This window comes from Nannospalax galili, unplaced genomic scaffold (assembly GCF_000622305.1).
Source record: "Nannospalax galili isolate Female #2095 unplaced genomic scaffold, S.galili_v1.0 scaffold450, whole genome shotgun sequence".
NCBI classification, from domain to species: domain Eukaryota; kingdom Metazoa; phylum Chordata; class Mammalia; order Rodentia; family Spalacidae; genus Nannospalax; species Nannospalax galili.
The window spans coordinates 3,497,608-3,513,811 of record NW_008329134.1 but is presented as its reverse complement, the minus strand read 5'-3'; the positions used below and the strand labels follow the sequence as shown (position 1 = coordinate 3,513,811).

At 37.2% G+C, this 16,204-nt stretch overlaps 1 protein-coding gene across 1 annotated transcript in view; it reads left to right on the top strand.

The window, feature by feature from the left end:
* Ahr (aryl hydrocarbon receptor) overlaps positions 1-15,312 on the top strand; it is a 46,079-nt gene extending 30,767 nt beyond the window's left edge. The window contains exons 6-11 of the mRNA XM_008832722.3: positions 316-446; positions 3,669-3,871; positions 4,586-4,695; positions 5,948-6,089; positions 7,943-9,182; positions 12,935-15,312. Of these exons, the coding sequence (XP_008830944.2) occupies positions 316-446; positions 3,669-3,871; positions 4,586-4,695; positions 5,948-6,089; positions 7,943-9,182; positions 12,935-13,081 (1,973 nt within the window). The 3' untranslated portion in view covers positions 13,082-15,312. The remainder of the gene's footprint in view (positions 1-315; positions 447-3,668; positions 3,872-4,585; positions 4,696-5,947; positions 6,090-7,942; positions 9,183-12,934) is intronic.
* Positions 15,313-16,204: the final 892 nt, after the last annotated feature.

Genomic DNA, 16,204 nt, shown 5'->3' with positions numbered 1-16,204 from the left:
TACGTGTAAACCATTCTTACAGAAATGTACCCAATTAAAAGTTAAACTAGCATAGGCAAGCATGAAAAACTTTTCTTGATGCAAGCCATATTTTCAGAAGTCTGTGAAAGTGTTAAAAACGTTAGAAAATGTGGAAATAGTTGACAGTGATAGATCAAACATACAAACAAAATTAAAGTTCTGTGGGATGTAAGTGTTCAAATTATTTTGATTTTCTAATTCAATATACAGATTCCAGTTTAAAAATTGACTCAGCTATTCAAACCCTTTTTCAGCAAATGAGAACTGAAGTTTGTGCTGTTTTCATTTCTGCAGAAGCTCTTGGCCTCCCACAGCCAACCATGTATTGTAATGTAGACCAGCTTCCTCCAGAAAACTCTCCTTTGATGGAGCGGTGCTTCATAAGCAGGCTACGGTGTCTGCTGGATAATTCGTCTGGTTTTCTGGTAAGGTGCAAAATCTTAAAATACTGGCGTTTACTACTAGAGCATAGAAAATAAACAAAATCCAAGCCAGTCTATTATATTTGAGTTCAATCTTCTGAAAACTGCTTAATTTTATGAAAGAAAGTAAACTTAAAAGTTGTATTTCAGGACTAGTAAGGAGGCTCATTTGGTAGAGCGCATGCTTTCAGGCATGAGGACCTGCATTGTTCAATCCCCAGAGCACATGTAAAATGCCTGGTGTGGTAATGTGCATGCATCTAAGTCTACTGATGGTGAGATGGAAGGCAGAGGCAGGCTGGTCTCTGAGGCTCACTGGTCAGCTAGTATAGCCTACTTAGTGATGTTACTGGTCAGTGAGTCCTCAAGCAAACATTGGAAAGTATCTGAGGAATGACACCAGAGGTTGTCCTCCAACCTCCACATGTACATGCACATATGCATACATGCACACAAATACTCATCACAAGCATGGGCATATACACACACAAATTAGTATTCAGATTTTAACTACTTTCTATAATTCACAAAACTCTATCTTTTATGCTAGAGTTATATAAATTGAGGCATACTAACATGGAACCTTTTACTTTTGACTGTTTTGAAAGGATTTTTTAAAATTTTCTTTTATTTTTACTTTATGTGTATGAGTGTATTGCCTGCATGTATGTGAGTGCACCTGTGTCATGCAATGCCGCAGAGGTCAGAAGAGGGTTTCAGATTCCCCTGGAACTGAAGTTAAGGATGATTCGTAGCTGCCATGTGGGTGCTGGGAATTGAACCTGGGTCCTCTGCAAGAGCAGTCAGTGCTCTTAACCGCTGAGCCATCTCTCCAGCCCCCCCCCCTTATTTTAAGTTAAAGAATTAGCCCTTTTTCAATAGGATACCTAGCATTTAGGGGTTTTATACCAGCAACATGGGAAAACCGTGGCCTTATCTGTGTCTGGAATAAGTGACACATAAAATGCTTATGTTCTTGATTGCGGAGTTACAGTCTGACAGGAGTGCTGCTTCTCTGCACAGTCTGAGCAGCCACATGGGACAGCCCTAGGGAACCACTTAGCAGTGTGTGGGTGTTACTAATTACAGCAGTATTACAACTACCCTGAACAAAATAAAAGCCTGGCTCTCAAAATAAGTTTTTAAGAGTGGGCCTGAACCCAGAGGATACCCATTCCCCTAGATGTCTGTCAGAACTGTGCCCATGGGCCAGGCCCTACTCCAGGCCACACTCACATTTTTATTCCAAAAGATTTTTCCAGCCTCCTTGGGGAAGTACAAAGTTTAAGTTTGACTCCCGTCTTAGCTCAGTTGAACATCCATCCTTTTCAGCCCCAGTATCTCACATACAACATACAGCAGTTCCTCCCAACCGCCAGTTCTCAGTGGGTGCACTGCTTCAGGGCTCCAATATTTCTTCTCAAGCATACCCTCATTCATTCATTCATTCATTCATACATTCATTCATTATCTTTTTGGGTGGAGTATTAAACTGAGGTTGCCGAGGAACTACCCAGGGGGTCACTAGACCCAAGAACATGGTTTTCCTGGGGTCAATAAAAGTTATTAGTCCAGAAAGTCATTCCTACAGAGTTGTTCCCTACTCCCAGCAGCTACAGGGATAGAATATAAAGGGTCTTGCTTATGGTACTTGGGGATGATCCAGAATTTGAAGCAGTTAGATTTTAATTTAAGTGTTACTAAGCCGTGAATTTCATTGGTGTATTTATTTCTACTGTCATCAAATAGTCTGAGACCTAGAGACTCAACCCCCGACTTCCACTTTGCCATAACCTGCCTACTGAATATATCCACCAGTGTATTTGAAATGTGTCTTAAGCTATGACGTAATTCTTTGTTCTGTTTCTACAAAACTTAATGAAACGGTTACCATGTTGGAACATGGAATTTAGGGTAACCTGAATCTATGTTCCCAGGTCACTCATATTTGGCTCCAGAATAAACTATCTTTTATCCCCTTTGAGGTGCGAGTTACGCTTTTGTGTCGACACTAAGAATTGTTTGTGGAGCTGGAGAGATGGCTCAGTGCTTAAGAGCAGTGACTGCTCTTGCAGAGGACCAAGGTTCAATTCTCAGCACCCAAATGACAGCTACGAACCATCCTTAACTCCAGTTCCAGGGGAATCTGATGCCCTCTCCTGACCTCAGCTTTGCATGACATGGTACACTCACATATATGAAAGCAATACACTCAGACACATAAAATAAAATAATAATATATATAAAAGAATTATTTTGCTGACCCAAAGTTATATTTTGAGACATGTGTCTTATTGCTGGTGCCCAAGATCAGTTTGTATTTCTTAGGTGGAATTCGTGTGCCCAAAGGTTTCTTCTCCTTGTGCTGGTATCAGATTCTGTCAGAATCATCCTTTAGGCTCATGGAGCAAGCAAAGTGATCATGCTCATGCTTAAATTGCCTTTGTTTCCTCTGTCCTCCAAAATTATTCTTTATCTTTGAATTCTACCTTCTTTTTTGTTAAGATTTTATTTGTATTTTTAATTATATATGTGTGTGTGTGTGTGTGTGTGTGTGTGTGTGTGTGTGTGTGTGTGTGTACATCTGAATGTAGACTTGTGCATTTGAGGGCAGTGTCCACTGAGGCCAGAAGAGGGCATTGGATCCCCTGGAGCAGAAGTTACAGGTGGTTGTGAGTCCTCAAAACATGGGTGCTAGGCAGTGAATTCAGGACCTCTGTCTGTGCTCTCAACTGCTGAGCCATCTTCCAGCCCAAGCTCTGCATTCTTTGTACAATCTTGTAATATTCTTTTTAGTGTTTTAGTAATATTGTGTCTTTATAGGAAAGATTACCATGATTATGTGGTATAGCTAGCTGGTGCATGATTGAAAGTCAGTATGTACTTTGTGTCTTTATCACCACTCTGTCATTTAAAACAGACATTGTTTGCCTGGTGAGCAAGGAGATGTGAAAATGTCAGGACAATTTGAAGACATGAAATGATCCAAATGCTCCTGTTCTGACCACTAGAGACAAGGAGCCCTTGGCAGTCCTTCACCATGCTCCCCTCTCTACCTTTTGGCATCTTTTTAATGGTCTTTCTGTAGAGAATGGAGTGGGAAACAGTATCAGTTCTCAGTTTTAGGAACTTTCCTACAATATCAAGAACCTTAGAAACAGCTGTGGACAGAAGCTTTGAAAATGAAGCTAGTTTGCACTGTTAATTTTAACAAAAATTTTTAAGGCAATGAATTTCCAAGGGAGACTGAAGTATCTTCACGGGCAGAACAAGAAAGGGAAGGATGGAACGACTCTTCCTCCACAGCTGGCTCTGTTTGCAATAGCTACTCCTCTGCAGCCACCGTCCATACTTGAAATCCGCACCAAAAACTTCATCTTCAGGACCAAACACAAGCTGGACTTCACACCTCTTGGTTGTGATGCCAAGTAAGGGAAACTTCCTCACTTTCATTTCATCAGTGTGGACTTTATTTTACAGGTCTCTTAAGTGAAATGCCACATTAGGTTGTAATACTCTTTACTTCTGTGTTAGTCATTATTACGTTCTCTTCTTGTAGCGTATCTATCGAGGGGAAGTAATCCATCACTCTCACAAGTGATCTTATTATTTCATAATATTTTATAATCCTTGCGAGAGTCTTCTTAGGACATTTACTGTTGGTTTATTATATATTTTGTACAAATGCTCCTTAATTTTTAGCTCTTGGAATTTCATAGCTATCTGAAAAGAAGTAGTGGAATTAACGGTTTCATATCAAAGCATGTTAATGATTTTTCTTCTTTCACACAGGAGAACAGAGTGAGGCAACTTGACATAAACATACCATCCCCCAAACTAGAATATATTCACTCCATATTTTTATTAAATAATTTGTTTACCTTTATAGCTAACTTTGTCAGATTCATTGTGGGCCATTCTAATTTTAATGGCTTTGTTCAAAGACAGCTAGGCCTACAGGGAGACCCTGTCTCAAAAAAAAAAAAAAAAAAAAAAAAAAAAAACGAATAAAAGATATAGTTAGCTTTTCTATGTACTGATGTGAAATTCTGAGTGTCAAGTATACTATATTGTAGAAAATAGCATAGAACCATTGAATTTGTCTTGGTTATTTTAAACTATTACTCATTCTTTTAAAACAGAGGGCAGCTCATTCTAGGCTATACGGAAGTAGAGCTCTGCACAAGAGGATCCGGGTATCAGTTTGTTCATGCCGCTGATATGCTTTACTGTGCTGACTCCCATATCCGCAGTGAGTTGGAATTTCTTATGAACATAACTGACAATAGCACATACTCAAAAAGTTTGTGTGTGTGTGTGTGTGTGTGTGTGTGTGTGTGTGTGTCTGTACGCACTTGAAAGTGCACACAAGGCAGTCAGAGGACAACTTGTGGAGTTAGTTCTGTCCTACAGTGTGGGTCTAGTCAGGCTTGATGGTGAGTGCCTTTGCCCACTGAGGCTTCTCACCTGCCCTTTAGCACATTTTCAAATCATCGCATAAGGTCATATTTATACAGAACTCTCCAGATTAACTATTGCATAGCATCATGCCAGTTTAACCAATCAGTTTCACTTTTTATTCCCTAATTGTTCTATAGCTGCCACACAGCAACATAGTGGTATAATATAAAAGGGACCATTTTGGCCAGTGAAGTTTTGCTCAGAAATTTTTAATGGCATCATTAATTCATAAATATGTGTTAATATAAAATTATGAAATATTGAATGTATTCTTTATTTTTAATGAAAACAGTTTTTATCTTTACTTTTCTCCTAGGCTAAGTTTTTTTCCTGTGTTGCCAAAATTTTCTGACTGGTCTTGAATATTCCTCCTAACATTTTACATGTTAAACTTCATCTGAAATAAGAAACAACTCTGGAGAACTGTTTCCATGCCCTTCAGTTTGTTTACCATGTTTAAAGGATGTCCTGAGGGCTGGAGATATGACTCAGTGGTGTGGTTTAGAGCACTAGCTGTTCTGGCAAGGGACCTGGATTTGGTTCCCAGCACCCACATGGCAGCTAATAACCATCTGTAACTCCAGTTCCAAAGGACCTAACACCCTCTTCTGGCCTCTGCAGACATTGCACACACATGGTGCACTTACATACATGCAGGCAAAACACTCATACATGTAAAGTAAAATAACGAATTAAAAAAGAAGTGTCGTCAAGACACAGGTGTTAAATTCACCCAGAAATATCTCAGAAAGACATTTTGTTTTAAAGGTTTATTTTATGTGTGTTTTTACCTGTGTATGTACATGTGAGGTCAGTACAGGTGAATTCCAAGGCCAGAAGAGAGTGTCAGATACACTGGAGCTGGGTTTGAGAGGTGAGCTGTCCATGTACTGCTGGGAGTTGAACTCAGATCCTCTGGAAGAGTAGTAGAGCTCGTAACTGCTGAGCCATCTCTTCAGCCCTCCAAGAGAGGCTTTATTCCAGGGATTTTCTTTAAAATACTGATTTCAGGTTGGTAACCTTATGTCTAAATTTTATTTTAGTGATTAAGACTGGAGAAAGTGGCATGACAGTTTTCAGGCTTCTTGCAAAACACAGTGGCTGGAGGTGGGTCCAGTCCAATGCACGCTTGGTTTATAAAAATGGAAGGCCAGATTACATCATCGCAACTCAAAGACCACTAACGTAAGCACAAAGACTTGCAATGTTCCTCGTTTTGTGTTTTAGTAAATCCTCTTACATGAAAATTTAAAAATAATCCTAAGGCAATTGAACCTGGATTAAAAATTGAAAAGCCAAAATAATACATATAGAAAGAGCAGGGCAAAAGTGAGAGATGCTTGAAAAGCCAAATTGACAAGATTCACTGAGCAGCAAGTGTATAGTTTTACCCTTAAGTTTAAGGGGAAACAAAAAGCTAAGTATATTTAAAATAAAAGAAAAAATATAATGTGCTTTGTTTTCTATGCATACCTAGTGTTTTGTAAGTTTCTAGAAAGTCTTATGTATTATTTGCATCAGAAATATTTTTCTTACTTTAAGAAGTGCATTTTAGCCGGGCATGGTGGTGCATGCCTTTAGTCCCAGCACTCAGGAGGCAGAGGCAGGCAGATCTCTCTGAGTTCAAGTCCAGCCTGGTCTACATAGTAAGTTCCAGGCCAGCTGGGGCTACAGCCTGTCTCAAAAAGACCAAAAAAAAAAAAAAAAAGAAGAGGTTTTGGGTATGGCTTAAGGTAGAGATGATGACTGATTTTTTTTCCCTTTATTTATGAATATCAAATTGACCAGTCTATTTATTAAAAAGACCAATTATTGAGAAGCCATCTTCCCCAATTCAGAGGAACTTTGTGGCCCTGTTTCTAGATTCTGCTGATCTAGTTCTTTTGCTCTAGTTGTCTGTGTGTGCCATTTCATTGTCTTAATTACTTTTTGGGGGGTTTATTTATTTTTATTTTATGTGTATGAGTGTATTGCCTGTGTGTATGTAAATGTTCCTGTGTCATGCAGTGCCTGTGGAGGTCAGAAGAGGGTGTGGAATCCCCTGGAACTGGAGTTACAGACAGTTGTTAGCCACCATGTGGGTGCTAGGAACTGAACCTGGGTCCTCTGCAAGAGCAGTCAGTACTCTTAACCTTTGAGCCATCTCTCCAGCCCCTAATTATACTCTTTATCAGCAGTTTGGATTTGTGAATGCATGTCTTCATTTTGTTCACTTTTCAATGTTCCCATTCGTGATTGCCTTGGCTCTTCTTTTCCTTGCATATTTCCAAATTTACTTTAGAAATAAGTTATAAATTCACAACAAAAACAATCTGTCGGAATTTTGAAAATGTAGATTATTTGGAGAAGAATTACACTTGTAGAACACTAAATCATCCAACCCAGGAGCATGATGAATGTTCATATAAACCCGTCAAAGTATATGGGTGTGTGTGTGTGTGTGTGTGTGTGTGTGTGTGTGTGTGTGTGTGTACGTGCGCTATACAACTCTGCATTCTATCCCTTGGTTGGTACAGATAGAAGACCTCTAATTTATTAGTCTCTTCTGGGCTCCAGTGTTTGCTTTACTGATTTTTTATTATCCATTTGATTTCCATTTCATTTATGTTTCATTATTTATTTAATTTAGATGTAGTTTTCTATTTTTCCAGTTACATATATATGCATATATATATATGTGTGTTTCCCGTTGTACATTTTAGCTCCAATTGCATAACACTAGTAATGAGATTAATTTAGGCCAAAATATAAGTCTATGTTCCATGCTATCGAACTCAGCTGCAGTCTATTTTATTTACTTTTTTTCTTGTTTTAAAAATATCTTTCTTGAACCAGGCATGGTGGCACATGCCTTTAATCCCAGCAGTAGGGAGGCAGAAGCAGGTGGATCTCTGTGAGTTCCAGGCCAGCTGGGGCTACAGGGAGACCCTATCTCAAAAAGGCAAAAAAAAAAAAAAAAAAAAAAAAAAAAAAAAAATCTTACTTGGTAGATTTATGAGAAAACACTCAAACGTGCACTTTCTTGAACACAATTTTAGGGACGAAGAAGGAAGGGAGCATTTACAGAAGCGAAGCCTGACGCTGCCCTTCATGTTTGCAACCGGCGACGCTGTGTTGTATGAGATCTCCAGCCCTTTCCCTCCCATCATGGATCCCTTACCGATAAGGACTAAAAGCAGCACTAATGGAAAAGATTGTCCCATCCAGTTGGCTCCTAATACCGATTCCCTGAACCCCAGTTCTCTCATAAATGCCATGATGCAACAAGACGAGTCTATCTATCTCTGTCCTGCTTCAGGTTCTGTACCTTTAGAAAGCCATTTTTTCAACAGCTCCATGACTGAGTGCAGCAGTTGGCAAGACAGCATCACACCAATAGGAAGCAATGTGTTGCAGCATGAGCAAGCTGGATGTGCCCCAGACATGAATCCCACACCTTCCGCAGGCCACCCTGGGCTCTTTGCAGAAAATAAAAATAGTGAATTGTATAGTATCATGAAAAACCTAGGAATTGATTTTGAAGATATCAGATGCATGCAGAGTGAGGAGTTTTTTAGAACTGACTTTTCTGGGGAGGTTGACTTCAGAGACATCGACATAACAGATGACATCTTGACGTACGTCCAAGATTCTCTAAGTAAGTCGACGTTGCTGAATTCAGATTGCCAACAGCAGCAGTCTGTGGCGCTCAATCCAAGCTGTATGCTTCAGGAACGCATACAGTTGGAACAGCAGCAGCTACAGCACCACCAAAAGGAAGTGGTGGTGGAGCCCCAGCAACAGCTTTGTCAGAAGATGAAGCACATGCAGGTCAACAGTATGTTTGCAAATTGGAACTCTAACCCATCCATGCCTTTCAGTTGTCCACAGCAGGAGCTAAAGCAGTATAATGTCTTTCCAGACTTACATGCCGCTGATCAGGAGTTCCCCTACAAATCTGACCTTATCGATATGCCTTACACACAGGACTTAGTTCCCTCTAATCAGGCTATGCTACCGCAACATTCCAAGTGTGTACAATTGGACTTTCCTGTAGGGAACTTTGAACCATCCCTACAATACCCCACTAATTCTAGTATAAAAGATTTTGTCACTTGTTTACAAGTTCCTGAAAACCAAAAGCATGGACTAAATCCACAGTCAACCATGGTAACTCCTCAGATGTACTGTGCTGGGGCCATGTCCATGTATCAGTGCCAGCCAGAGCCTCAGCACCCTCCCGTGGATCAGATGCAGTACAGTCCTACAGTTCCCGGCCACCAGGCATTTCTAAACAAGGTAAGAGCTTTCTAGAGCTTTTCCAGGCTTATGTTTCTCCATGTTATCTATCATGGAACTGGAATTGGTTGTATAGTTCTGTTGTTTAATGTATTATCAGAACCCTTCCAGCAGCAAGTAACTTTAAAAAAAAAAAAAGATTTAAAGAGTTGAGTGTGGTGGAGTACGCCTTTAATCCCAGCACTCAGGAGGCAGAGACAGGTGGATCTCTCTGAGATCAAAGCCAGCCTGGCCTACATAGTTCCAGGCTAGCGGGGATACAGGGAGACCTTGTCTTTTAAAAAAACTAACATTTAGGGACTGGAGAGATGGCTCAGCAGTTAAGAACACTGACTGTTCTTGCAGAAGACCCAGGTTAAAATCCCAGCACCCACATGGCAGCTAACAACCGTCTGTAACTCCAGTTCCAGGGGATCTGACGGCCTCTTCTGTCCTCCATGGGTGTTGCACGACATGAGTCCACTTACCTACATGCAGGCAATACACGTATACACACAAAATAAAATTAAAAATTAAAAAAAAACTAACATTTATATCACATAATTAACTTCTTTATAATATACTTAAAGATACTACAAATGGTAAATATTTAATTCATTTAAAAATAAGTTAATGTTAACATAATTTTAACAGTTGCTTCTGTTGCAACTCAGGAATATAGCATGCTTGGATTAATACTTTTTTGTTAGAACATATGTACCTCATTTTAAAATACAGTGGAGTTAAGTTTGTAAAACTAAAATTAAATCTCTTGGCCTCTTTTTACTGTTTTGAATATAGTAGTTTTAAAGTGTGAGTTGAATCTTTAGTGGCTTCTTCTAGCTTCTTAATATATTTGGTTTGTCTGTATGTGAGCTTTTTAGGAGGGAATGATGTGAAGATTTTTCCTAATATTATTCCTGATATCCTTCAATTCTATTCAGTTTTGATATTCAAGATAAAGAAAATGGATTATTCACAGCATGGATATCATTCAGACATAAAAAGTACAAAATTCTCTTTGCTTAAGAGGAATGTAACTAGAGGACATTTTATTAGTGAAAGAAGCCAGGCAAAGAAAGAAATACTGCTTATCACACTCGTGTGTGGAGTTGATTTCTCAGAGGTACAGAGCAGAGTAGACATTGTAACCTGTAAATATGAATAATTATGTGACAATAAAAAGTAACAAAATTTTTAAAAACATTTTATTACATTATCACAGAGCATTTTCCTCTTGAATGACTGTAGAAGTTAGTTACACCAAATTTCATTGTGAAAGGATGGTTCCATCAGTACTGCATCAGTTCTTTACAATCCCCTCACCTTTATATTGCTTCTTAGTTTATAATAACAATAATTTTCCAGACCTATAGAGTCTCAGCATAGCTATTAGTAACAGAGGCTGTTAAGTACTTAAAATGTAGCTTGTCCAAATTGAGATGTACCAAAGTAAGAATGTGTACTGGGTCTTAAGAGTTAGGTTGAAAATGAATATAAAATGTCTCAACTTTTAAAATTGATTTCATGTCAAAATGATCTGTTTATCTTTATTAGCTTAAATAAAATATCTTATTAGAATTAATTTAGCTTGTTTCTTTTTATCCCTTTTGTAGTTGGGAACAGGGCTTACTCTGTAGCCCAGGTTGGCCTGGAACTCACTAAGCCCATGCTGGCCTCAGAATTGAAATATTCCTACTTTAGTCTCTCAAGTGCTGGGACTGCCTGACCTCTTTTTATAAACTTCTTAATGTGACCCCTAGAAAAAGTAAAGCTGTGAACATGGCTCATGTTTTGTTCATGTGAGACAGCAGTACTCACTGTAGGTTTTTGGTTTGGTTTGGTTTGTTTGGTTTGTTTTGGTCTGTTTTTTTTTTTGGGGGGGGGGTCTTTTTGAGACAAGGTCTCCCTGTAGCCCCAGCTGGCCTGGAACTCACTATGTAGACCAGACTGGCCTTGAACTCACAGAGATCCTCCTCCCTCTGCCTCCCAAGTGCTGGGATTAAAGGAGTGTGCCACCACACCCGGCTTACAGTTTTTTGGTTTTCGTTTGTTTTTTTTGTTTTTGTTTTTGTTTGTTTGTTTGTTAAAAAAGAGCTGATCTGCATTGTACATGAGAGAAAAATTTATTTAAAACCAGAATAGTATGATTTCCCATTTGAAGACAGAATTGCCACACAGAAAATATTTAACATTTATTTTACATCGAATATATATTTTGGGGTATCTTCAATGTAATCATTGACTTGTTTCCTAAAGACTAATATTACTGGACTTAAGAAAAATGAGAAGGCTTAGTGGATAAAGGTACTTGCTGTAAGCCTGATTAACCTGGGTTCAAAACTCAGGACCCACCTGGTACAAGGAGAGAACCCACTCTTGTATGTTGTCTTCTGACCTCCATACATGAGGCAAGTGTTTGTGTGTGAGTGCACTGGTGTGCATGTGCACACACTGAATAGATATAATAGACAATCTTTTTTAAAAAAATGGATTTTTAAACTTGGTGTGGTAATTTTGGCCTATAATCCCAGATATGGGAGAGTGAGGCAGGAGAATCACAAGTTCAAGACTTGCTGAGCCAGAGAGCAAGTTTAAAGACAACCTGGAAATCTTAGAAAATAAAAAGTACAGAAAGTCTAGGGCAGTGCTGATCACTTGACTACATTGTAAAAGGCCCTGCACTGGATTGCCCAACACTGAAAAATAAAAGGAATGGAATAAAATGATTTTATTTGAAGAAACTAAAGGAATTATTTTATAATTTTATTTTTTGAAAGCTTCCACGTGTCCATAACTTTCATTAACTATATACTACTGTATAAAGATTCTGTAATCTATAAACTGTATAGAACTACATGTCTTTTGTTTTTATAAAATAGCAGTTCTGAAAAAACAGACTGGTTTTAGTGTAAGAAGACAATAGAACATTTTTATTTGGTAGCCTGATTCTGTAATTGGAGCAATGCTTTTATTGGTATTCATTCATTAAAAGCATATTACAAGTAAGAAATTGGTTAAGGAAATTCTGCCTATAATATAGTATTGTAGGAATATCAAGAAAACTTTAGAAACTAAAACTGGCCATTCTGGGGAAAGTCTTGGCATCTCTAATGGAGTGAGGAAATTCTGGATGTATCAGTTCAGTGATGTCAAGTACTTAATTGAGATGAAGTCAGGATAGAGCAAACCCACAGGCGACACAGAGTATCTAACACTGTCCTGGCCATCGCTGTGACCCATCCATCAGTTCCAGTCTGGCCCAAGCAGTGTGAAGACAGCTGTAGTACTTTCTGTACCATCTTCACAATTTCCTGTAAAACTAATGGGAAAAATCAAATTTAAATTTTTTATTTATTTTTATTTTATGTGTATGAGTGTTTTGCCTATATGTATGTAAATGTACCTGTGCATGCAATGCCTGTGGAAGCCAGAAGAGGGTGTCTGATCCTTTGGAATTGAAGTTACAGATAGTTGTTAGCCACCACATGGGTGCTGAGAACCAAATCCAGGTCCTCTACAAGAGCATCCAGTGTTCTTGACCACCAAGCCATCTCTCCAGTCCCAGGAAAATCAAATTTTATAAATGAGCCTAGTACATGATGGAGTCTCAGTATACCTTCACTGATAAAAGGTTTGATATTCAGCAGCACTAAAGGAATTAAGCTGAACAACATGCAGACCTAAGATTTAAAATGTGTATTTTTAAGTTGCTTTTGTGTAGTTTAAGACATTAGTAAGATCCTAATTTGCTTTGTGATTTTTGTTTTTAGTTTCAGAATGAAGGACTTCTAAATGAAACTTACCCGGTAGAATTAAGCACTGTTAGTCACACTCAGACTGCTGCACATCTTCAGCCTTTGCATCATCCAGCAGAAGCCAGGTCATTTCCTGACCTCACACCCAGTGGATTCCTGTAGCCTAAGCCCAGTGTTCACCCTGATTCTTGGATCAAATTCATTCATGAAGGGTCACAGGACACTGAGACTATTAATGTTAGGCATCTGCATTCATTCTAAACCAAATTTTAATCTTTGTATTTAGAAAAGGGGTTTAGAAATATTATTACCATTACTTATGAAACAATAGGTAGAGCAGGAACTCCGTGGGAGCGTGGGAAGACGTAGCATGTTTATGTTGTCCAGCACCACAAGGTTCGCATTATGGAGAACTTTCTCTGTGCAATGATTTCTGCCAGAAAAAGTGAAGTACTTAGAGTTTTGAAATTTTGGCTATAATATAATATATCCAATTAATGTTGCATATACCAGTATACCAAATACAAAGTTACAAGACTGACTGTTTTCCCTATATTTTTAGCCTCTGCTTTTATCTCAGATGTTAAAATAAATGGTTTGGTGCTTTTTGTAAGAAGATAATTGCAATGTTCCTTTCTGCACTGTTAATCTAAGTGCCTCACATTTTTTTCTACATGTAACACAGTCGGGTGTATATTTTATATAAAATATTCTTTATCTTTTTTTAAATTAATATTCTTTCTGCACACAAATATTACTTGTGTTTCCTAAACCCAGTCATTTTTATTAATTCAGGCATGTTTTTGCTACACTACTCACTGAATTTCTTCAGGTAAAGGACAAATGATGATGTCAAAAGATAATTATTTATTATGTAATAGAGTTGCTTCTAGATTTCAATGTTGCTGTGTGCCTTACACTGAAAAATTTAAAAGTAAAATGTTGCCCAAACTATTATATAAATATTAAGATAGTAGCACTTACATTTTAACAGTGTTTTCTCAGAAGTGAGATAATGCCAAGGTTTACTGTCACTGAAATCTCTACAGTGATAGCAAATATCACAGTATGAAAACCTGCTGTTAAATCCAGCTACATTTATTAAACTGCAGTGAGAAGAATTTGGTCTAGCTTTTAGTGAAGCAAAGCACTCATTTCATTGTATATAATTGCTTTTAAAATCGCTCTTGGCTCTGTACAATCCTTTCTGTTATATTGACTTTATAAATTTCACTTTTTAAAATAGTGGAAGCTATTTGTTTTTCTCATATTTGAGGAGTGTTAAGATTGAAGGCGCAATGCGTGGTGCAAAGTACTGCAATGAATTAATGAATGGCACATTATATAAATGTAATGAACAAAATTATCTGTAAAATAATTTTAATTTTTCATTTTAGTCCATACCTCATATATGCACATATATGCATCTTTATTAGTGTATCTTGTTAAGAAATCAAACAATGAATTGAGCTGATTTTAATTTGGTATTAAGAAAAAATAAACATCATTTGCCTCCATACATTAAGTTGTTTTTATGGTATAACCTTTACCACCAATATGGCAGATCCATCACTACCAGATTTAATGTTCTTAATTGGCTTAAAGGAAAAATAGGACTGCTGTCTGTGATTGTGTTTGTTGTTTATTCAGATGTTATGTGTGAAGGACATGGACCTGCTTGTTTTTCATATGTTATATAAAAATCTGATGAGATCCCACATTGTAATATTAAAATACAATATTCTTTATTTTTTTGTTTTTAGAAAATTACTGTATGTAAAAAAGATCTCTCATTTCTATTCATTTTCACTCAAAATTTTGATTCTTTAGGATTAAGTGTTGAAATTTTGTCTAAAACATTTCATAATTTGTCTCCAGCATGAGCTATCATAAAGATTTAGACTGACATTCTGGATTGCAGTTTTACATTTAAACTTTTCACTAAGTCTTCCTTAAACCATTTTTGTTAGTCATTTCCACATGTTTCCAAATGAATTGTTCAGTTAAAAAATGTTTTATAATTGTGACTATGATGGCATTTAATTACACACTTATAAAACTGCAAGTTTTAAAAGCAATATTGTATTTTTTGTCTATATAAAATAACTGAAATATCTAAAAAAATAAAATAAAATCGCATTAAACCAAATCCACCTTTGTCTATATTGCTAAGTGCCAAACAGAAGGATTGATTAATGTACTACTATATTGAGGGACTTATTTCCAGGTGAGATGCACATCTAATAATGTGCATGTGTCTGAGTTGAGCTCTTCTTTCCTGGTCGTTCTTACATACCTGAGGATTCACCAGTGCTTTGATGTATTATGAACCTGTCATCATTGCTGTACAAACTAGCATGTTTCAGTATTAATAGATTTTAGGTTTTCATAGCTTTTTGCTATCCTTTCAAACTGTTACTGCTCACATATGCCATGCATAGAGTTTTGTTAAAGTAAGGCTTATAATATCCTAATTATCAAAGAAAATGTAAACAATAATATATGGTAATAAAATAATCACCAAGTATGTGTAATGGTTTCACGTAAATTATTTGTGTCCATATAAAGGAAGCAATTCCCTATAGCCTTGCACTATTGGCTATGTTAGATGAAGATAGTTATGGTACTTAAAGATGTGCTAAGTGAATAACTCATAAATTTCTCCAATTCTCACCCTAATATTTTGGTCTTTACATGAACATAAAAAGTGTGTTTTGAGTAACTCAAGTACTTCTAAAGTGGACTACTTTTTCTAATCCCATGTTATCATTGTTATGATTATAGTATTATCTCAAGTTGAAATCCCAAACCTCATTTTAATAAATAATATTTTAAGAATATGTCTGAAAAAATTGGAATAACCCTGTTATCAATGTGTTGAATTAGAAAAACTTATTGCCCAAACTAGGCTTGCTCTCTCTTATAAATGATGTGTTAGCCTTTGTCCTTAAATTGCTGAATGTTCACCAGTAATTCTGTAGTTCAAATTGGTTGAAGGAAGTTTGAAAAAAAAAAAAAAACGTTCTTTCCAGAAACAGCTTCCCTTGAGGTTTCTATTTGTCCTGTACAGTTAGGCATTTTTCTAAGTAACCACATCATGAATTATCATTGAAATTCAGAGCATTGAAGAAAGACTAACTCCAAGTCCTTAGTCTAAGCATTACCTAAATACTCAGGTTTAGCTTTTTGATCTGAACAAAATCAAATTTAAGTTGACTACAGATCCTGCATAGTCAACAGTTTATGGTGGCTGTCACACATGACAGATGAGGTATACAGTGACCA